The 15,326-nt window shown below is 48.1% G+C and overlaps 1 protein-coding gene and 1 non-coding gene across 21 annotated transcripts in view; both read left to right on the top strand.

Annotated features, from left to right (window-relative positions):
- PUM1 (pumilio RNA binding family member 1) overlaps window positions 1-7,036 on the top strand; it is a 117,345-nt gene extending 110,309 nt beyond the window's left edge. For all 20 annotated transcript variants that reach the window (XM_031464553.2, XM_064493831.1, XM_064493832.1 and 17 more), the window contains 2 exons: window positions 2,161-2,353; window positions 5,173-7,036. In XM_031464553.2, coding sequence (XP_031320413.1) covers window positions 2,161-2,353; window positions 5,173-5,304 — 325 coding nt within the window. In that variant the 3' untranslated portion in view covers window positions 5,305-7,036. The remainder of the gene's footprint in view (window positions 1-2,160; window positions 2,354-5,172) is intronic.
- LOC116157026 (small nucleolar RNA SNORD103/SNORD85) lies at window positions 3,209-3,293 on the top strand. Its single transcript, XR_004140988.1, has one exon. It is a non-coding gene; the product is annotated as a small nucleolar RNA SNORD103/SNORD85 (small nucleolar RNA).
- Window positions 7,037-15,326: the final 8,290 nt, after the last annotated feature.

A 15,326-nucleotide genomic window follows, 5' to 3' on the forward strand; every position in this document is an offset into this window, starting at 1 on the left:
ATCAACTTTGAATGCACAGGCACGTGCACACACACGTGTCTGAAGCTGTACTGCCCATGGTTAATTCTGATACTTAACTATTCTGTTTCATTAAAAAAAAAAAAGCTAGTCTCAAATCACAGGGTTGATTTCATTACCTACAAATGAGTTGGGAACTGCAGTTTCAGAAACACTAGAGTAAACTTAAACACTGGAACAGTATTGACTGTGCATTAAGGTGGAAGGAAGCCTTTGGCCAAGTGGGATTCCAAGAGGGTAGCTGATCTATCTGCTTACTTTCTTGGAAGACAGGTCAGTGCTGAGGATTCAGGCCTCCACCCAGAAGAATGAATGTCCTGTTCCCAACCCAGTTTGGTAAAAAGTCCTACTCTAATTGTGAGGACTTTGTAGGGGATGCAGGCCCAGGGTGGATGAAGGTTCATTCCAGCCAAGCAGTTCTGAAAAGTGAATTCTTTGGCTGAACATTTGGAGATCATGGCTGGCTTTATGCTTTCTGAACCAGCTCAGTAATATCTTAACTCCCTTGTCTGCTAAGGAAGAAGCCAGTAGTGGCTGCTAGGAGATTGACTTCCATGGTGCCACACCTTCAGCTCATGCTAGAATTGCATAGTACTGTGGGAGGAAGGGTGGGGGAGGAATGAATACAATGAATATCAGAGCAGAGAGGCTATTGTCTTAATTAGACTTCGTAGATTATCTCTCAGATTTCATTTACACTGTATATCTTAAGAAAGATTAAAGAAATGTCTGGTAGGATGGTAGTTCTTCTTAAACATTTTAGCTTGAGAATTTTCTTTTCTAATGAGCATGGCATAATAAGTGCTCAGAATGTTAAACCATGTAACATGGAGGGGGTTGTTTCAGAGCTCCATGGATCCAGTTTCCTCTTTATGGTTTAAAAACCTGTGGGGTAGGAAATTGTTCTGCTGATGGTTATTTGTAATGACTCTTCAACTATTCAAGTGGCTGGCCTTTGAAAGAAGGAGTAAGACACTGTTCCTGTTTTCTGCTGCTCTTGGAGTAGGCATACATGTCCTTTTTTTAGCCTCTGAAGCCAAACTTAAGACAAATGGGTGAAATTTCAGGCAAGCATATTTTGCTTCAGTATATAAAGAACATTTAACAGAGCCATTCACTCATATGGTAGGTTGCCCTAGTATCACTTCCAAATGGCCATCTTTCAGGATTGTCAGAAAAGAGCTTTCTGCATTAGCTAGGTATGGAAGTTCCTTTTCTGCTTGAGTGTTCTGTGATCCAGAGCACCTCAAACTCTTTGCAGAGCCTTCAACTGCCCACCCACCAAATGTTCTCTCTTCCAGGTATTGGCTCCAGGAATAACAAATACAAGTAAATAAGTGTTGTTCATATTCTTTGACATCACACAGCTTCCTCATAACCACAGAGCCACAGGTGCACAGTAGTGCTGACTTAAAAATAAAAAATCAAACATTAATGAGTAATCAATCACTCCTGGATGGTGACTGGCCATTGGCATGGCCTTGTATAATTTTAATCAGCCTCTACAATCCCTCTGGATTGTAGAAGAACTCTGACTTGATGTAACCATATTTCTTTCTTTCCTTTTCCAAGATGATATATTTGTGAAGTGTTCAGAAATGTGGACATACCTGAGGATTCTTCTTACTCTTAAATTCTTTAAAAGTTAGCATGATACAGTTGAATGAGGGCTTTGGTTCTTACTTGTGTGTTTCTTCACTCAGTAAGTCTGTAGAGCCTCTCTTAAGCGCCAAGCTCTGTGCTTGACACAAGGGATCTGAATCTAAGGGACACTTGTTTCCGTCCCCCTTAAACTCACAGAGGTGAGGAAGAAATTAATAGATTTTTATCAGTGTTGAAATTATGCTCTTTAACCAGTTCAGCTATTAACCAGTCTTGTGAACCTTCACTTAGCAGGGCTTGTTACCTTGATCTGTCAGAAGGCTGGGTCTGTTATTAAGACCTGGTCTCAACCGTGGTTCACATTGGAAATCACAGCTGGCAAAGGTAGGGTCTCACAGAGTCAAACAGTTAATGAATTAATCATCGAAAAATATTAAGATTTCTTTTGCTGCTGATCCTGAGGGCAGGGCATAAGCCAGACGGGCACAGCCTAACAGGGTTCCTTTCATAAGAGCTGTCCCTGGGTTCATCTCACTACAGCAACGTTGTGGAGAAGTGCGTCACTCACGCCTCCCGTACGGAGCGCGCTGTGCTCATCGATGAGGTGTGCACCATGAACGACGGTCCCCACAGTGCCTTATACACCATGATGAAGGACCAGTACGCCAACTACGTGGTCCAGAAGATGATCGACGTGGCGGAGCCGGCCCAGCGGAAGATTGTCATGCATAAGGTAGGCCAGTTTGTGCAGGTCTCAACCAGAGAGAAAGCGTGCAGGACCGTGGGGTCTTCTCATTTCTGTAACGCAGAGGAGGGTGAGCGGCGTGCTGCTTTTTGCGGAGCTTGTTGCTGGGCCGTGCCTCGTGCTGTGCTCCTTTCCCCTTTTATCTGGAATGGCCATTATCCCTCTGATCGCCACCCCTCCTCTACCAGGGACTCACTGGTCTGAAAGTGTTAAACTCGGTCTTTGTGAGGGAACCCCTGCTTCAGGCCACACTTCTATGCCTCAGCTCCTAGGAGACCAGTTTCTCAGTCTACCAAATCAACCTGCTTGCCTTATTTCCTGTTTTCCTTCCTCCCTCTTATCATTAATTGCCCCACCATTTCCTGAATGAGTGCCTGCCCAGGGCCGCACCTGGCCTGGCACGTTGACCTGGTGCCACTCCGTGCCAGACATCGGCACAGATGACCGAGACCAGCGCCGCCCACAGAGCTCTGCATGGGGAGGAGGGAAGCAGTGGTGAGGACATGGGAGCACATGCCCGAGTCTTTGAGAGGAGGCTTTGCAGGAGAAGTCCAGGCTAGGAGTTAGACAGGAAAAAAGGGACAGAAATCTGAACTGTTGGGTGCTGTGAGTGGGAGCTGACACAGAAAGAAGAGGCCCAAGGCCTCAGAAGAGTCATGGAGCCAGTCCGGCCAGCTCCACATGGATCACAGGGCCCGGGAAGGCAGACAAGCCCAGAGGCAGGTCTGCTGCAGGTGTGTTTGTGCTGGGCAGTGCTGTGAGTCTCGGGGCGCTTCTGATCTGAACCCTCAGCCTTTGGGCTCTGAACTCACTCAGCCCTTCTCATGGAGGGGATGGCCATGGTCTGGCAATGATGAGCTACTTGCCCTCACTGAGAACAGAGTTCGGTAATGAGAATCTTTGTTATGGACTCAGGTTCTGAGCCAGACGAGGCACCTACCTCCTCCAGTTAAAACAAAACACAACAGAGCACCTCACTGGTGCAGTGATGGCAGTTGAAGGCTGGGAGATCCAAAGTCCTTACGTTGTGGGACTCAGATGGACGTGTTAAGACGCTGGTGAAGGCGAGAGGAATGTTGGAGACACACAGCTGGTTTGGAGTTAACTCATCCAACGAATACTTACACAGCATGCATGCTTTATAGCAAGTCCTCCTTTCAGCAGGGCACTGTATTGGTGAACACGGCAGTTTACCAAACACTGATGCTGGGGAGATGTTGGGGAGGGCCGTGTGAGAATGTAGATGGATGCCTCTTCCAATGTGGGAGTACAGAGAAGGCTCCCCAGGAGAGTGACATTTAAATAAAGCCCTGAACCTTTCCAGGTGGAGAGAACCTGGTGTGTATTTGGAAGGAGGAGACAAGACATTGTATTTGAAGAAGTAAAGCAAGTCCAGTAGGTCAGGACTGGTGCCAAAATCACATTTACGTTTCAGATAATGGTCCTGGCTGATGAGTAACTTGGAGAAGGGGAGGCAGCGGGAGATGCAGTGAGGTGACGGGGGCTGTTAAAATAGTTAAGCCAAGAGATAAGGGGTGGTTTTGGAATTGAAGAGAAGCGGACAGAATGGGGCTTAATAGCTGGCTTGATTGAGGGAGTTGAGAGGAGGAAGAGTCCCAAGAATCCAAAAAACTAAGAGTTTTCAGCTCTTTCACCACTAGGCAGCACCCGATTTAGGAGGAGGAGGAAACACTGAGAGTGGAGCAGGTTGATTACTTTTCACCTCCCTTTAAATCAAGTAGAAAACAGAGGTCAACAGTGCTGTACGCACACGTACGTGGATGGGCTTTTAGATTTTGGTCCGGGAGAGGACAAGTGTAAAGGTTAATTGGCTGGACTCACCAGTCTGCCGGCCCTGGGGATAGAGAAGTGAATGAATTGAGTTTCACTTAGTTTCTAAAAGGAGAGCCACCAAAAGCAAGGGAATCTGGAGTCTCGAGTTCTCATGACAAAAACATCAGCCATGACGTAGTCCTGACTACACCCCAGGTGAAAGTGTGGCATCGGCACATCCTCCCTACTGATGCCCTGAGGGAGGTTATGCAGACAGTTGTCAGTGCAGCGTGGGAGGTACGAGGGAGGTGCGGGTCTGCCCAGGGTGGGAAGGACCGAAGAGATGCTCCTTGGGCTGAGCCGAGCCTGGTTGGAGGGGGTGAAGGGTGAGACCGGCGCAGTGGGAGAGCCGTGAGGGGAGAAAAGTCGTCTCTGGAGGAGCCAGACAGTGGGGCTCAAATACCGGTGCTGTCGACACCTTGTTAGCCGCTTGAATTTGGAAGAGTGATTTAACCACTGTGTCTTCTTTTTTTCATCAGTGAAATGGGAATAATCATGCTTCTCTTATGAAGCTTCAGTGACAGTGCCTGGTTCATGTTAGTGTTTTGTCTTTGTTAGTAGCTTTCTGTGATTTTCTATGAACTAGAGAGTAGGGTCAGGTGGTGAGCTCAGGATTCATGGTGCCCAGAAAGAAACCCCCGCTGCTCAAGTGAGCTGAGGGACTCCAAGTGTCCCTCAGGGAGGCACAGTGCAGGCTGTGGTGGACAGTGTGGTTGTCACTCAGGTTGCACTTTCTCCACATGCTGTTCTGGAAGTAGTCAGTGTCCATCTGACCTCCAGGGCCCTCACTTCCTGCATCAGCACTCGGGGTGGGAGCTGCTCTCCTCATCTGGGTCACTGCAGCTCTAGAATTCAGGTGCTCTGGCTGAGCCAGTGAAAGGTGTTGCTGTGGGGCCTGTGAGCTGGCAGGTGCGATGCGGTGTCTGGGAGGTTACCCGGGAGCTAGAGTAACACAGAGTGCACTTTCTCCCCAGATCCGGCCCCACATCGCGACTCTTCGCAAGTACACGTACGGCAAGCACATTCTGGCCAAGTTGGAGAAATACTACATGAAGAATGGCGTTGACTTAGGGCCCATCTGTGGCCCCCCTAATGGTATTATCTGAGGCAGTGTCACCCCTGTCCCCTCATTCCCACTGACCTCACTGGCCCACTGGTGAATCCAACCAGCAACCAGAAATGTTGTAGTGTAGAATCTGAAATGGGTAAATGGTTGCTCCAGGATTACCCTCTCCTCCAAAAAAAGGAATCAAATCCACAAATGGAAAAGCCTTTGTAAATTTGTTTAATTTTATTACGCATAACATGTACTAATTATTTTTTTTAATTGACTAATTGCCCTGTTGTTTTACTGGTGTATAGGATACTTGTACATAGGTGACCAATGTACATGGGAGGCCACATATTTTGTTCAATGTTGTATCTATATTCCACGTGTGGAAACTTTCAGGGTGGTTGGTTTAACAAAAAAATTAAAAAAAAAAAAAAAGAAAAAAGGTTTTTAACTCATTTGCCTTGTCGGCAAGTTTTGCAAGTAGCTCTTCCCCACTCCTCATTTTAGTAAAAAACAAAAACAAACAAAAAAAAAACCTGGGAAATTTGAATTTTAGTTAAATGACCCCAAACTGGCATTTAACAATGTTTATAAAAAATATATATATATATAAAATACATATATATATATAATGAAAATCATTTCAGAGTTGCTAAAGCTTCAGTTTATGACATTAAGTTTATGAAACTTCTAAAAATTGCCTTTTTTGGAGACTATTATGCTGAAGAAGGTAGTGTAGTTTGTTTTGTGAGGAGGAGATGTGAGCACCCAGAACGTCTTTCAAGGCCGAGTGGGTGTAATTGTTTACTGCCTACTGGATTTTTTTCCTGTAAACATTGGAAGGCAAAATCTGATTATTTAGCATGAGAAAAAAAAAATCCAACTCTGCTTTTGGTCTTGCTTCTATAAATATATAGTGTATACTTGGTGTAGACTTTGCATATATACAAATTTGTAGTATTTTCTTGTTTTGATGTCTAATCTGTATCTATAATGTACCCTAGTAGTCGAACATACTTTTGATTGTACAATTGTACATTTGTATACCTGTAATGTAAATGTGGAGAAGTTTGAATCAACATAAACACGTTTTTTGGTAAGAAAAGAAAATTAGCCAGCCCTGTGCATTCAGTGTATATTCACACCTTTTATGGTCGTAGCATATAGTGTTGTATATTGTAAATTGTAATTTCAACCAGAAGTAAATTTTTTTTTCTTTTAAAGGAATAAATGTTCTTTATACAGCCTAGTTAACTTTTAAAAAGAAAATATAGCTTGGTTTTATTTGTCACCTAGTCATATAGTAGCGAGATCCTTTCTAAATGTTATTCAAGATGATTCAGTTCACACTAGTGGTTTTTTTAATCCTAAAAAAGTAATGTTTTGCTTATTTTGTGACAGTCAAAAGGACGTGCAAAGTTCAGCCCCGCCCTAGCTTTCCTTACAATCAGAGCCCCTCTCACCTTGTAAAGTGTGAATTGCCCTTCCTTTTTGTACAGAAGATGAACTGTATTTTGCATTTTGTCTACTTGTAAGTGAATGTAACATACTGTCAATTTTCCTTGTTTGAATATAGAATTGTAACACTACACGGTGTACATTTCCAGAGCCTTGTGTATATTTCCAATGAACTTTTTTGCAAGCACACTTGTAACCATATGTGTATAATTAACAAACCTGTGTATGCTTATGCCTGGGCAACTATTTTTTGTAACTCTTGTGTAGATTGTCTCTAAACAATGTGTGATCTTTATTTTGAAAAAATACAGAACTTTGGAATCTGAGTTTGTGCTTTATGATGATTATTTTTTTCAATATAGTGCCCCAGGACAGACAGCCCTCTCCTTGTTTGTGCCTCTTTCTTTCTGCTTGTTTTGTTTTTGTTTGTGAGGGGGGTGGAAGCGGGAGAGAATTGGAATAGGGCTGGGGTATCGAGCTGATGGCTCTTGAGCTCAATTTGACCCAAAGATGTTGGGTTTAGCCTGCCCAGTACTTTCAGATCAAGACATTCCACATTAATCTGGGTGTCCAACTTCTATTGAAAAATCAGAATATTTGCCTTCCTGGGCCCGGAATCTGCAGACCTATCAGGGGAAGGGTCCTCAGAAAGCCCCGCTCCTTGCCCTGTTCTCTGCTGGTGCTCTTCGTCCGCGCCCTCTGCCCTCTGCACCTTTTGTGAGCCCGGGGTCTAGATTGGACTCCAACCCATTACAGATGTGTCCTAGCTGAGTTAAATAGGTAAGGAACCTGTCCGGGCCTCCCTGCCCCGAGGCCCCCTTTCCCCTGTCTGGGCTGCTCCTGTCTGCACCCTGCCCGCTGGGGCCCGCACACTGAGGCCAGCCCAGGCTGGCCCAAGCCCAGTAGTGGAGCTTGCTCCTTGTAGCCTCAGATCAGGGACCTCTTTCCTCTTTGAGTTCAGGAGGCTCCTGCTCACCCATGCCCGGGGATGCCCAGTTTCCCTCCACCATGTTTGCTCCAAAAGCAGCTTTGGCAAAAATCAGCACTTAAACTTGGAACAGTGTTGGCAACTACAGGGTGGTCTCAGCTAAGGGGCTAGAAGTGGAGCCTTAGGATGGGTGAAGAAGGAACCTGGCATGGTCTCCTCCCAAGGGTGAGGAAGGGACCATCACTAGCAGGCCCCATGGTCCCAGGAATAAAGGGAGGGAAAGATGCTGACCTGATGGACGTTTCAACTCCGGGTCCTGATTTTGCTTTAGTGGCTGTAATGGGGACCTTCCGCAACCGTGGGCCTGCCAGAGATAGCATGCTGGAATATCGAGGCCTCGGAATCAAATTAGGGTTCAAACATGGCTCCCACTACTCATTGTGCGTGCTGGCGTTACTTCATCCCATCTTTAAGTAACCAAATTCCTTGCTGGAGATTGATGGAAAAAATTTGGAAAGTTACTGCTCTCAGGTGGTTATGGTTTTACTGGACCCTTGCAGAGGCCGTGAACAAAGTAGGCAGAGCAGGGTGCTTTGATTTCTCTCTCTCCCACGTGCCTGTCTTTGTGATCTTAGATGGTCATTTTGCCTGTCTGAACCGCAGTTTCCTGAAGTAAGATGGAATGGTTCATACACACGTAAAGTGCCTGGTGCTTAAGACACTCCCGTTGGTTTTCTTTTCCACCTGGACTTGTTTACATTTACATTTTGTACTTTGGGTTTTTATTTTTTCTCTCCCTTGACTCAGCATTTAGTGAAAGTTTTATTTTTAGTGTGTTTTAGTGATAACAAAGCAAGGTACTAGGTTAGAAATGTGATCCCCCTACCCCCTCCACCTTATTTCAATCCTGTGTCTTTGAGGCCTAGGAAGGCTTTGCGGTCAAATACAGGGTTTAGTCCCAATTACCTTTTATTACCTGGATTTTCTCTGAGATCAAATTCCCTCTGAAAGGTGAGAAAAATAGTACTTAATGTCCAGGGTTGGTGGTTAGGATGAAAGGGAATTAATGTAGCTTGGCACATTGGTGTACTGAATGAATGGCATTTATCATCTTTTACCTTTAATGTCACTCAGCCAAGGGCTATGCACAGGTTTTGGTGAACAAACTACCCTTGTCCATTATATAAAGAGGCTTATGTACAGTCCTTTGTGGTGAACCGACTGTGTCAGGCACCCAGGAGGTCGTTTTAACACTTTCAGACCTCACAACAGTCCTGTGAGGAATTAGGTGTCCCCATCTGGTAGGTCTGGAAATAGGTTCTGGGTTACGATGCAAGTTTTTGGATCAGACCAATTCTGGGCCTGAGGCTGTTCCCCTTGGTGCCACATGGGAGGAGTGGGGCTGGGGCAGACCCCTCCCTCTGCAGGACTGAGTTTCAGGAAACAGGCTGAACTTGCTCAGTGTCCACCTCATTTGACCAGCCACCATGACCCTCGGCTAACAAGTCTACCCAAGGATGTGAGGTCCTGGGCTACCAGGACGCAGGTACCTACATTCTCGGTCTCTCTTCCAGAGTCCTTCCAACATGGATTCCTCACACAGTTTATGTGATAATCCTTTACCTGGTCACCGTGCTTGACCGTTTACAGAGCACATTCATATTTGTGATTCCTCTGATGCTCATGAAAACCTTAGGGAGGAAGTTATGGTAGACATTATCAGCCTATCATTCAGATGAGAAGTTTGAGACCCAAGCTACACAATGAGTCAATAACAAAGGAAGGATTTTATCTGACGTTTCCTGACTCCAAGTCCAGTGCTCTATCCATGCCATCTTGCTCTTGCCACCTTCCATCAGCCTGTGCTCTCTCTTCTAGGTATGTTTCAGTAGAAGCAGGAGGCCCTGGAGAGAGAAGCATTTTGCGGGGTAGGAAACCTGTGACTTCATGTATTACCAGTTGTGGCCACACGAGGGTGCTACTGCCCAAAGAAAGCATTATAGAGGCGGAAGCGCTCAAGGCTTCAAGACTGGGGCTGGGATAGCTTTCCCCTGGCCTGAAGGACTCTGGAGAGAAAAGTCCACCCAGAGACCAGAGGTCTGGCATCTGCCCTGAGACTAAGCTTCCCTGTTTCTTCCCTCCCTTACCAGCTTCTCCTGGGCAGAGGGCTAGTCCCTCAGTCTGGCTTGGGATGGCAGGGTAAGTTCCCAGGTCTGGCTCCCAGACCATGCTTTGTCTTTGATTCATCGTATTATCTCTGGCAAATCAGTTTTCCCAACTGTCACCTGGCGTGGCTACCCAGCCCCGCCATCCTCACAGGGCTGATATGAGGTCAGATGGTTGAGGTTGAGGAAGCTGGCCCCATGCCTCTGTTAATGTGACCCGAGGCCCTGGTGCCTCTTTCGGAGCCACATCTCTGGCATATGCAGCAAGCTTTCAGACAACGAAAACTTTCAAGTCCTTTTATGACCCAGGGCTGCCTAGCTACAAACCCCAGGGCACTGGTCCTCTGTGACCTTTTACCCTTTTATTCCTCCCTTTCCTTATCTGGAAAATGAGGATGCTTATAGTCCTACTTCACTGGGTACCCAGGAAACACTGGGCACAGGGTTGGGCACACAGCAAGACGTGTATAACAGTGATGATGATGATGATGATGATCTCTGATTTTCCCCTGCTGTATGGGGGCCCTTGCAGTTTTCACTAAGGGTGACTGTTTAACTTATCCTCCAAACTGGGACCCTTTTAAGCATGAAAGCAGTTGCACTGAATCAGTTCTGCATGTGGCAGCCAGCCTCCCGGTGGCCCCGCTTCCTGTTGTCCTTACCCTCATGTAATTCCAGCTTGCTCTCGCTGGGAGCACTGGCTCACTGTCTAGAACACTCTCTGGCAAGGCCCACGTGGTGAGGAATGGAGGCTCCTGCTGTTGGCTGGGCTTAACTTGTCATCTCGCGAGCAGAGACACCAGCCTCCATCCAGCCTCTGAGGACTGCACACCTGGTGACCTGCCTGACTGCAGCCTCGTAAGAGACCCCAAAGCGGAATCACCCCGCTCAGCTGCTCCCCAACTCCTGACCCACAGAAACTGGCAAGAAAGTCGATGTTTCTTGCTGTTTCCAAATGCTGTGTTTGAGGGTGGTTTGTTATGCAGCTACGGATAACTAATACATAGCAGAAAACCTGGTATAGCCCAGACTGTGCCGGGCAAATCAGAAGGCCCGTTTCTCACTTCTCCTGTGAGACACATGCTGCCTCACTCTGTCCTGGCCTTGGAGAGCCTGTCTCCGTCCCTACCCACCCCACCCCTACCAGCTGCCCCTCACCAGGACTCCAGGAAACTTCCTGGTGCTCCTTGGAGCCCAGGGTGGAGATATGTCTTTGGGAGGAAGGGGCTGGAACAGGGACTCTCAGGAGGCCACAGCTGTCCTGTTCCAGAGCTGCCTCCATCTCTGTCTCTCAGGCCCAGTGGAGAGTCCCCCGTTTCACCTCCCTCAAGCCTGGAGTGTACAAAGCTGGAAATCACCAGAACACAGTGGCCAAATCAGTTGTGACTGTGGGTCTTGCCCTGAGCTGTGTGCTGCCTGCCCTGCGTTACCTCGTTCACCTCCCTCGAACCCTGGGAGGGGGATCAGTTATTCGCTCTAACTTCCACAGGAGGAAAGTGGCCCCAGGTCCGTGGCCAGGAAGTGGCAGACCCAGGATTTGACACCAGAGTCCCCCAGGCCTCTCCTTAGAACCCAGGGGCCGGAATCCCTCCCTGCTCTTGCCCTGTGCCCTGCCCTGTCCCTGGGGCCCTTGCAGGGAGCTGGGAGTTTGGTCTCCACAGATCTGATCCATTTACAGATGGGAAGACAGAGGTCCCGGGTAGGGGAGTGATGTGCTCAGGGCCACACACCTGGTGAGGGCCTGAGCAGGGACCTATCTGCCCCACAAAGATGCACAGTTGTCCCTCAGTATCTGAGAAGGACCAGGACCTGCGTGGATAACAGGATCCATCTATGCTCAAGTCCCTCACATCAAATGGTGCAATATTTGCATATAACCTGCACATCCTCCCGCACACTTTATTGTATTTATTTATTTTTTATTGAATTACAGACGGTTTACAATATTATGTTAATTTCTGATGTACAGCATAGTCATTCATTTATACATACTATATATATTTCTTTTCGCATTCTTTTTCATTATAGGCCATTAGAAGGTTTTTTTTAGTCTTTTCAAATTCTTTTTACTTATTGATTTATTTATATTTAAATTGAAGTATAGTCAGTTCACAATGTTGTGTCAGTTTCTGGTGTACAGCATAATGTTTCAGTCATACATAGACATACATTTGTTTTCATATTCTTTTTCACTATATGTAACTACAAGGTATTGAATATAGTTCCCCGTGCTGCACAGTAGAAACTTGTTGTTTATCTATTTTATATGTAGTAATTAGTATCTGCAAATCTCGAACTCCCAATGTATCCCTCCCCAACCCCTCCCCCCACTGGTAATCATAAGTTTGTTTTTTATGTTTGTGAATTTGTTGCTGTTTCATTACAAGCATTAAGTATAGTTCCCTGTACTATACAGTAGGACCGTGTTGTTTATCTATGTTATATATAGTAGTTAGTATCTGCAAATCCCAAATTCCCAGTTTATCCCTCCACGCCCCCTTACCCCTCTGGTAACCATAGGTCTGTCTCTGTTTTGTAAATAAGTTCATTTGTGTCCTTTTAAATTTTTTTTTTTTTAAGATTCCACCTATGAGTGATATCATATGCTATTTTTCTTTCTCTTTGTGGCTTACTTCACTTAGTGTGACAATTTCCAGGCTGAACCAGGTTGCTGCAAATGGCATTATTTTATTCTTTTTTATGGCTGAGTACTCCCATATACTTTAAATCATCTCTAGATTATTTATAATGCCGAATACAGTGCAAATGCTATGTAAATAGCTGCCTGCGTGCAGCAAATTCAAGTTTTGCTTTTTGGAACTTTCTGGAATTTTTTTTTCTGAGTGTTTTCCATCCGAGATTGGTTGCATCCGTGGATACGGAGGGCGGACTGTCCTCGTTCCTCTCCCACCTCCTGCCCTGCGGTGGCAGCCCCCTCCGCACCCAGATCTGTGCCTGCTGTGCCCACAGCAGGGGCTCAGTAGCCCGGGGCATGGTTTGCCAGTCTCTAGGAGTCTCAAAGATTTAAAAAAAAACCAACAAGACACATTAAATAGCTCAGTGACAATCCTGCTCACCTGGATTCCATGGCCTTGCGGCAGAGGGGTCTCCCCGGCCGCCTCAGTCCTTCTCCCTCCCCCTCACTCCCGTCTCCCCAGTTCCAGGTCACTCCTCCACTGGCTTTTTTGGTTGTTACCCAGCTGGGCCGCTCTCGCCCAGGATGAGGTGAGAAAGAAAAAATATTTTTAGAGAGGCTTTTTCTCTCATCCAGGAAAATGACTCCCAATGTGCAATTTATTCCCAGGAACGGGGGTGTTCTAGTGCAATGGCTTCTGGAATGGCAGTGCCCTCGTCCCCTCCTGCTGCCTCCTCTTCCCCTCTCTCCCTCCCCTCCCCTCTCAGAGGGAGGCGGGCAGGTGTGTGAACACCGCCCCTGGCCCTGGGCTCCCCCGACTCCCCCCGACAGAGCCACTTCCTAGCCCTGTGACCTTGGACTGGCTAGAGTGGGCTACACGGGTCGGTCTTGGGCTTGAATGAGGTCCTGGCTGTCTGGTTGGCCCTACCCTAGGAGTTTTGGCAAACAATAGGGCAACGAGTCTAGGGTGGGGGGTGGGGTGGGGCAGGTGAGAGCAAGCCCTCAGGGCAGGGAACCAAGCAGCCTGAATTCTAGTCCCAGTTCTGCCACAGACTGATGGTGTGACCTTGGGTTATTCACTTCCGTTTTGGGGCCTCAGTTTTCTCACTTCTGAAATGGGCACATGAAGTGGGTGGGGTGAGGAGGGCAACTCAAGGCCCCACATACTGTCCATCTAGGTCACAGTAACCAAACCTCCAGAATGTTCTCAGCCTCATCCCCAGGCATTTGACATCTGAAGCCTCCAACTTGAGCTCAAGATTTCAGAAGCCCTCCTCCTGGGTAGGGCACACCCTCCAAGTGACCATTTCAGAGGACCCACTCTCCAAGGGCGGCCCGACATGGCTCAGTGGAGAGGTCACCACCACCAGGAAGCCTTCCCATATTCCCTCCACGACACCCAGACCCTCAGAGCGGGGTTAGCCCTCCCTGACCAGTCCCCTGCTGATTCTGCTGGACTCAGCCTATGGTCTCTGGCTGGGCTATGGGCTTCTGTTCAGAGGCAACCTTACTGTAAAGTTAATAAAGGTTAAAGTTTAGGATCCCTTACCAGCCCACACCCTTCCAAAGCCTTGTTCCTGATGTATTCACGATCCTCTCAAACTGTAGCAGCTTCAGGCTGCACAGAACCGGACCCACCCATTTCCACCCCTACCCAGCGTGAAGTCCCCGAGACCACCTCTCCCCTTGAACAGTTGTTTTAAGCAGCCGCCCACCACTGCCCAGGCTCGGGGTCTCCCCTCCTGCACTGTCAGCCCATGCCCTGCTCTGGGGCCCACAGGTCACTCAGCTCAAACATAATCGGGTTTACTTCCTCCCCCTCCCCCACACCTGCCCCGATGGGCCTCCCAGGAACCCTTTGGTCTCCATCGTTTGCAGATCTACGGCTCACAGACCTAGGAGAGGCCTGGGTTCAAATCCTGGCCCCACGCCTGACAGCTGTGTTCCTGGTGGGCATCACCCACCTTTCATTTTGAAAGGACTTGCCTGGCACACGAGGGGCTTAGAAAAGGCTCTCAGCTTGGCTCTTTGAGACCCTCACACAGGCAGGATCCTTGGTAGGCAAGGGGCTCCCACAGAAGGAGGCCAAGCCCTCCCACTGCTGGCCCAGGCCCTGCGGGCTCCCCCCGCAGCTGTTCAGCTTATCCCACGAGACTCCTACTTGCTGGGGAAGCAGACAGCCTGTCTCCCCAAGTTCCCTCTTTGGGCTCTCGATCAGGAGCCGTCTTACCAGAATCCTGTTTCGGTTCCTGATTTCGGGGTCAAGGACCTCAGGACTGCTGTCATTCAGACTTTTCTTAGAAGCAAACCCGTGCTCTGGCCTCCAGCCTGAGTCCTGGGCAAGACTGGAAGTTGTGATGGGAGAAGAGGGTGGAGAGAGGGCCAGGCGGAGGCGGGGGGGGGGGGGGGGGGGGGGAGGCCCGGGAGGGGCAAAGACTGGTTTTTCTCAGGCTGGTGAGTGCCTCGAGCCGGAGTGGGAGGGCTGGTTAGGATCACAAATTCCCCTGTGGCCACAGCAAGTCTCCCTCAGCACACCCACTTCCTGGCTGTGGAACCGGGGGCCAGTCATCTGGCATCTCAGGGCCCCCATTTCCCCAACTGTAAAATGGGGACCAAGTAAGGAGCCAACGCAGGCATCACGCTGCTGTGTGCCAAGTTCTGCTAGTGGGCTCCCTGGGGCTAGCGTGTCTGGTCCTTGCGGCAGCATCAACCCTGGGAGGCAAGTGTTTTTGCTGTGCACAAATCACAGGGCTAGAGCGTTTCTGGCAGGTGTCCTGAACAGTACCTGGCAAAGAGCAAGCCCTCAGTAGGTCCTGGCTCTTATTATTGGGCAATGTGAGTTCCAAAGAGCCAGTCTGTTTAAGCCAAACCTCTCGGGGCAGGTGGGG

Source organism: Camelus dromedarius, chromosome 14 (assembly GCF_036321535.1).
Source record: "Camelus dromedarius isolate mCamDro1 chromosome 14, mCamDro1.pat, whole genome shotgun sequence".
NCBI lineage: Eukaryota > Metazoa > Chordata > Mammalia > Artiodactyla > Camelidae > Camelus > Camelus dromedarius.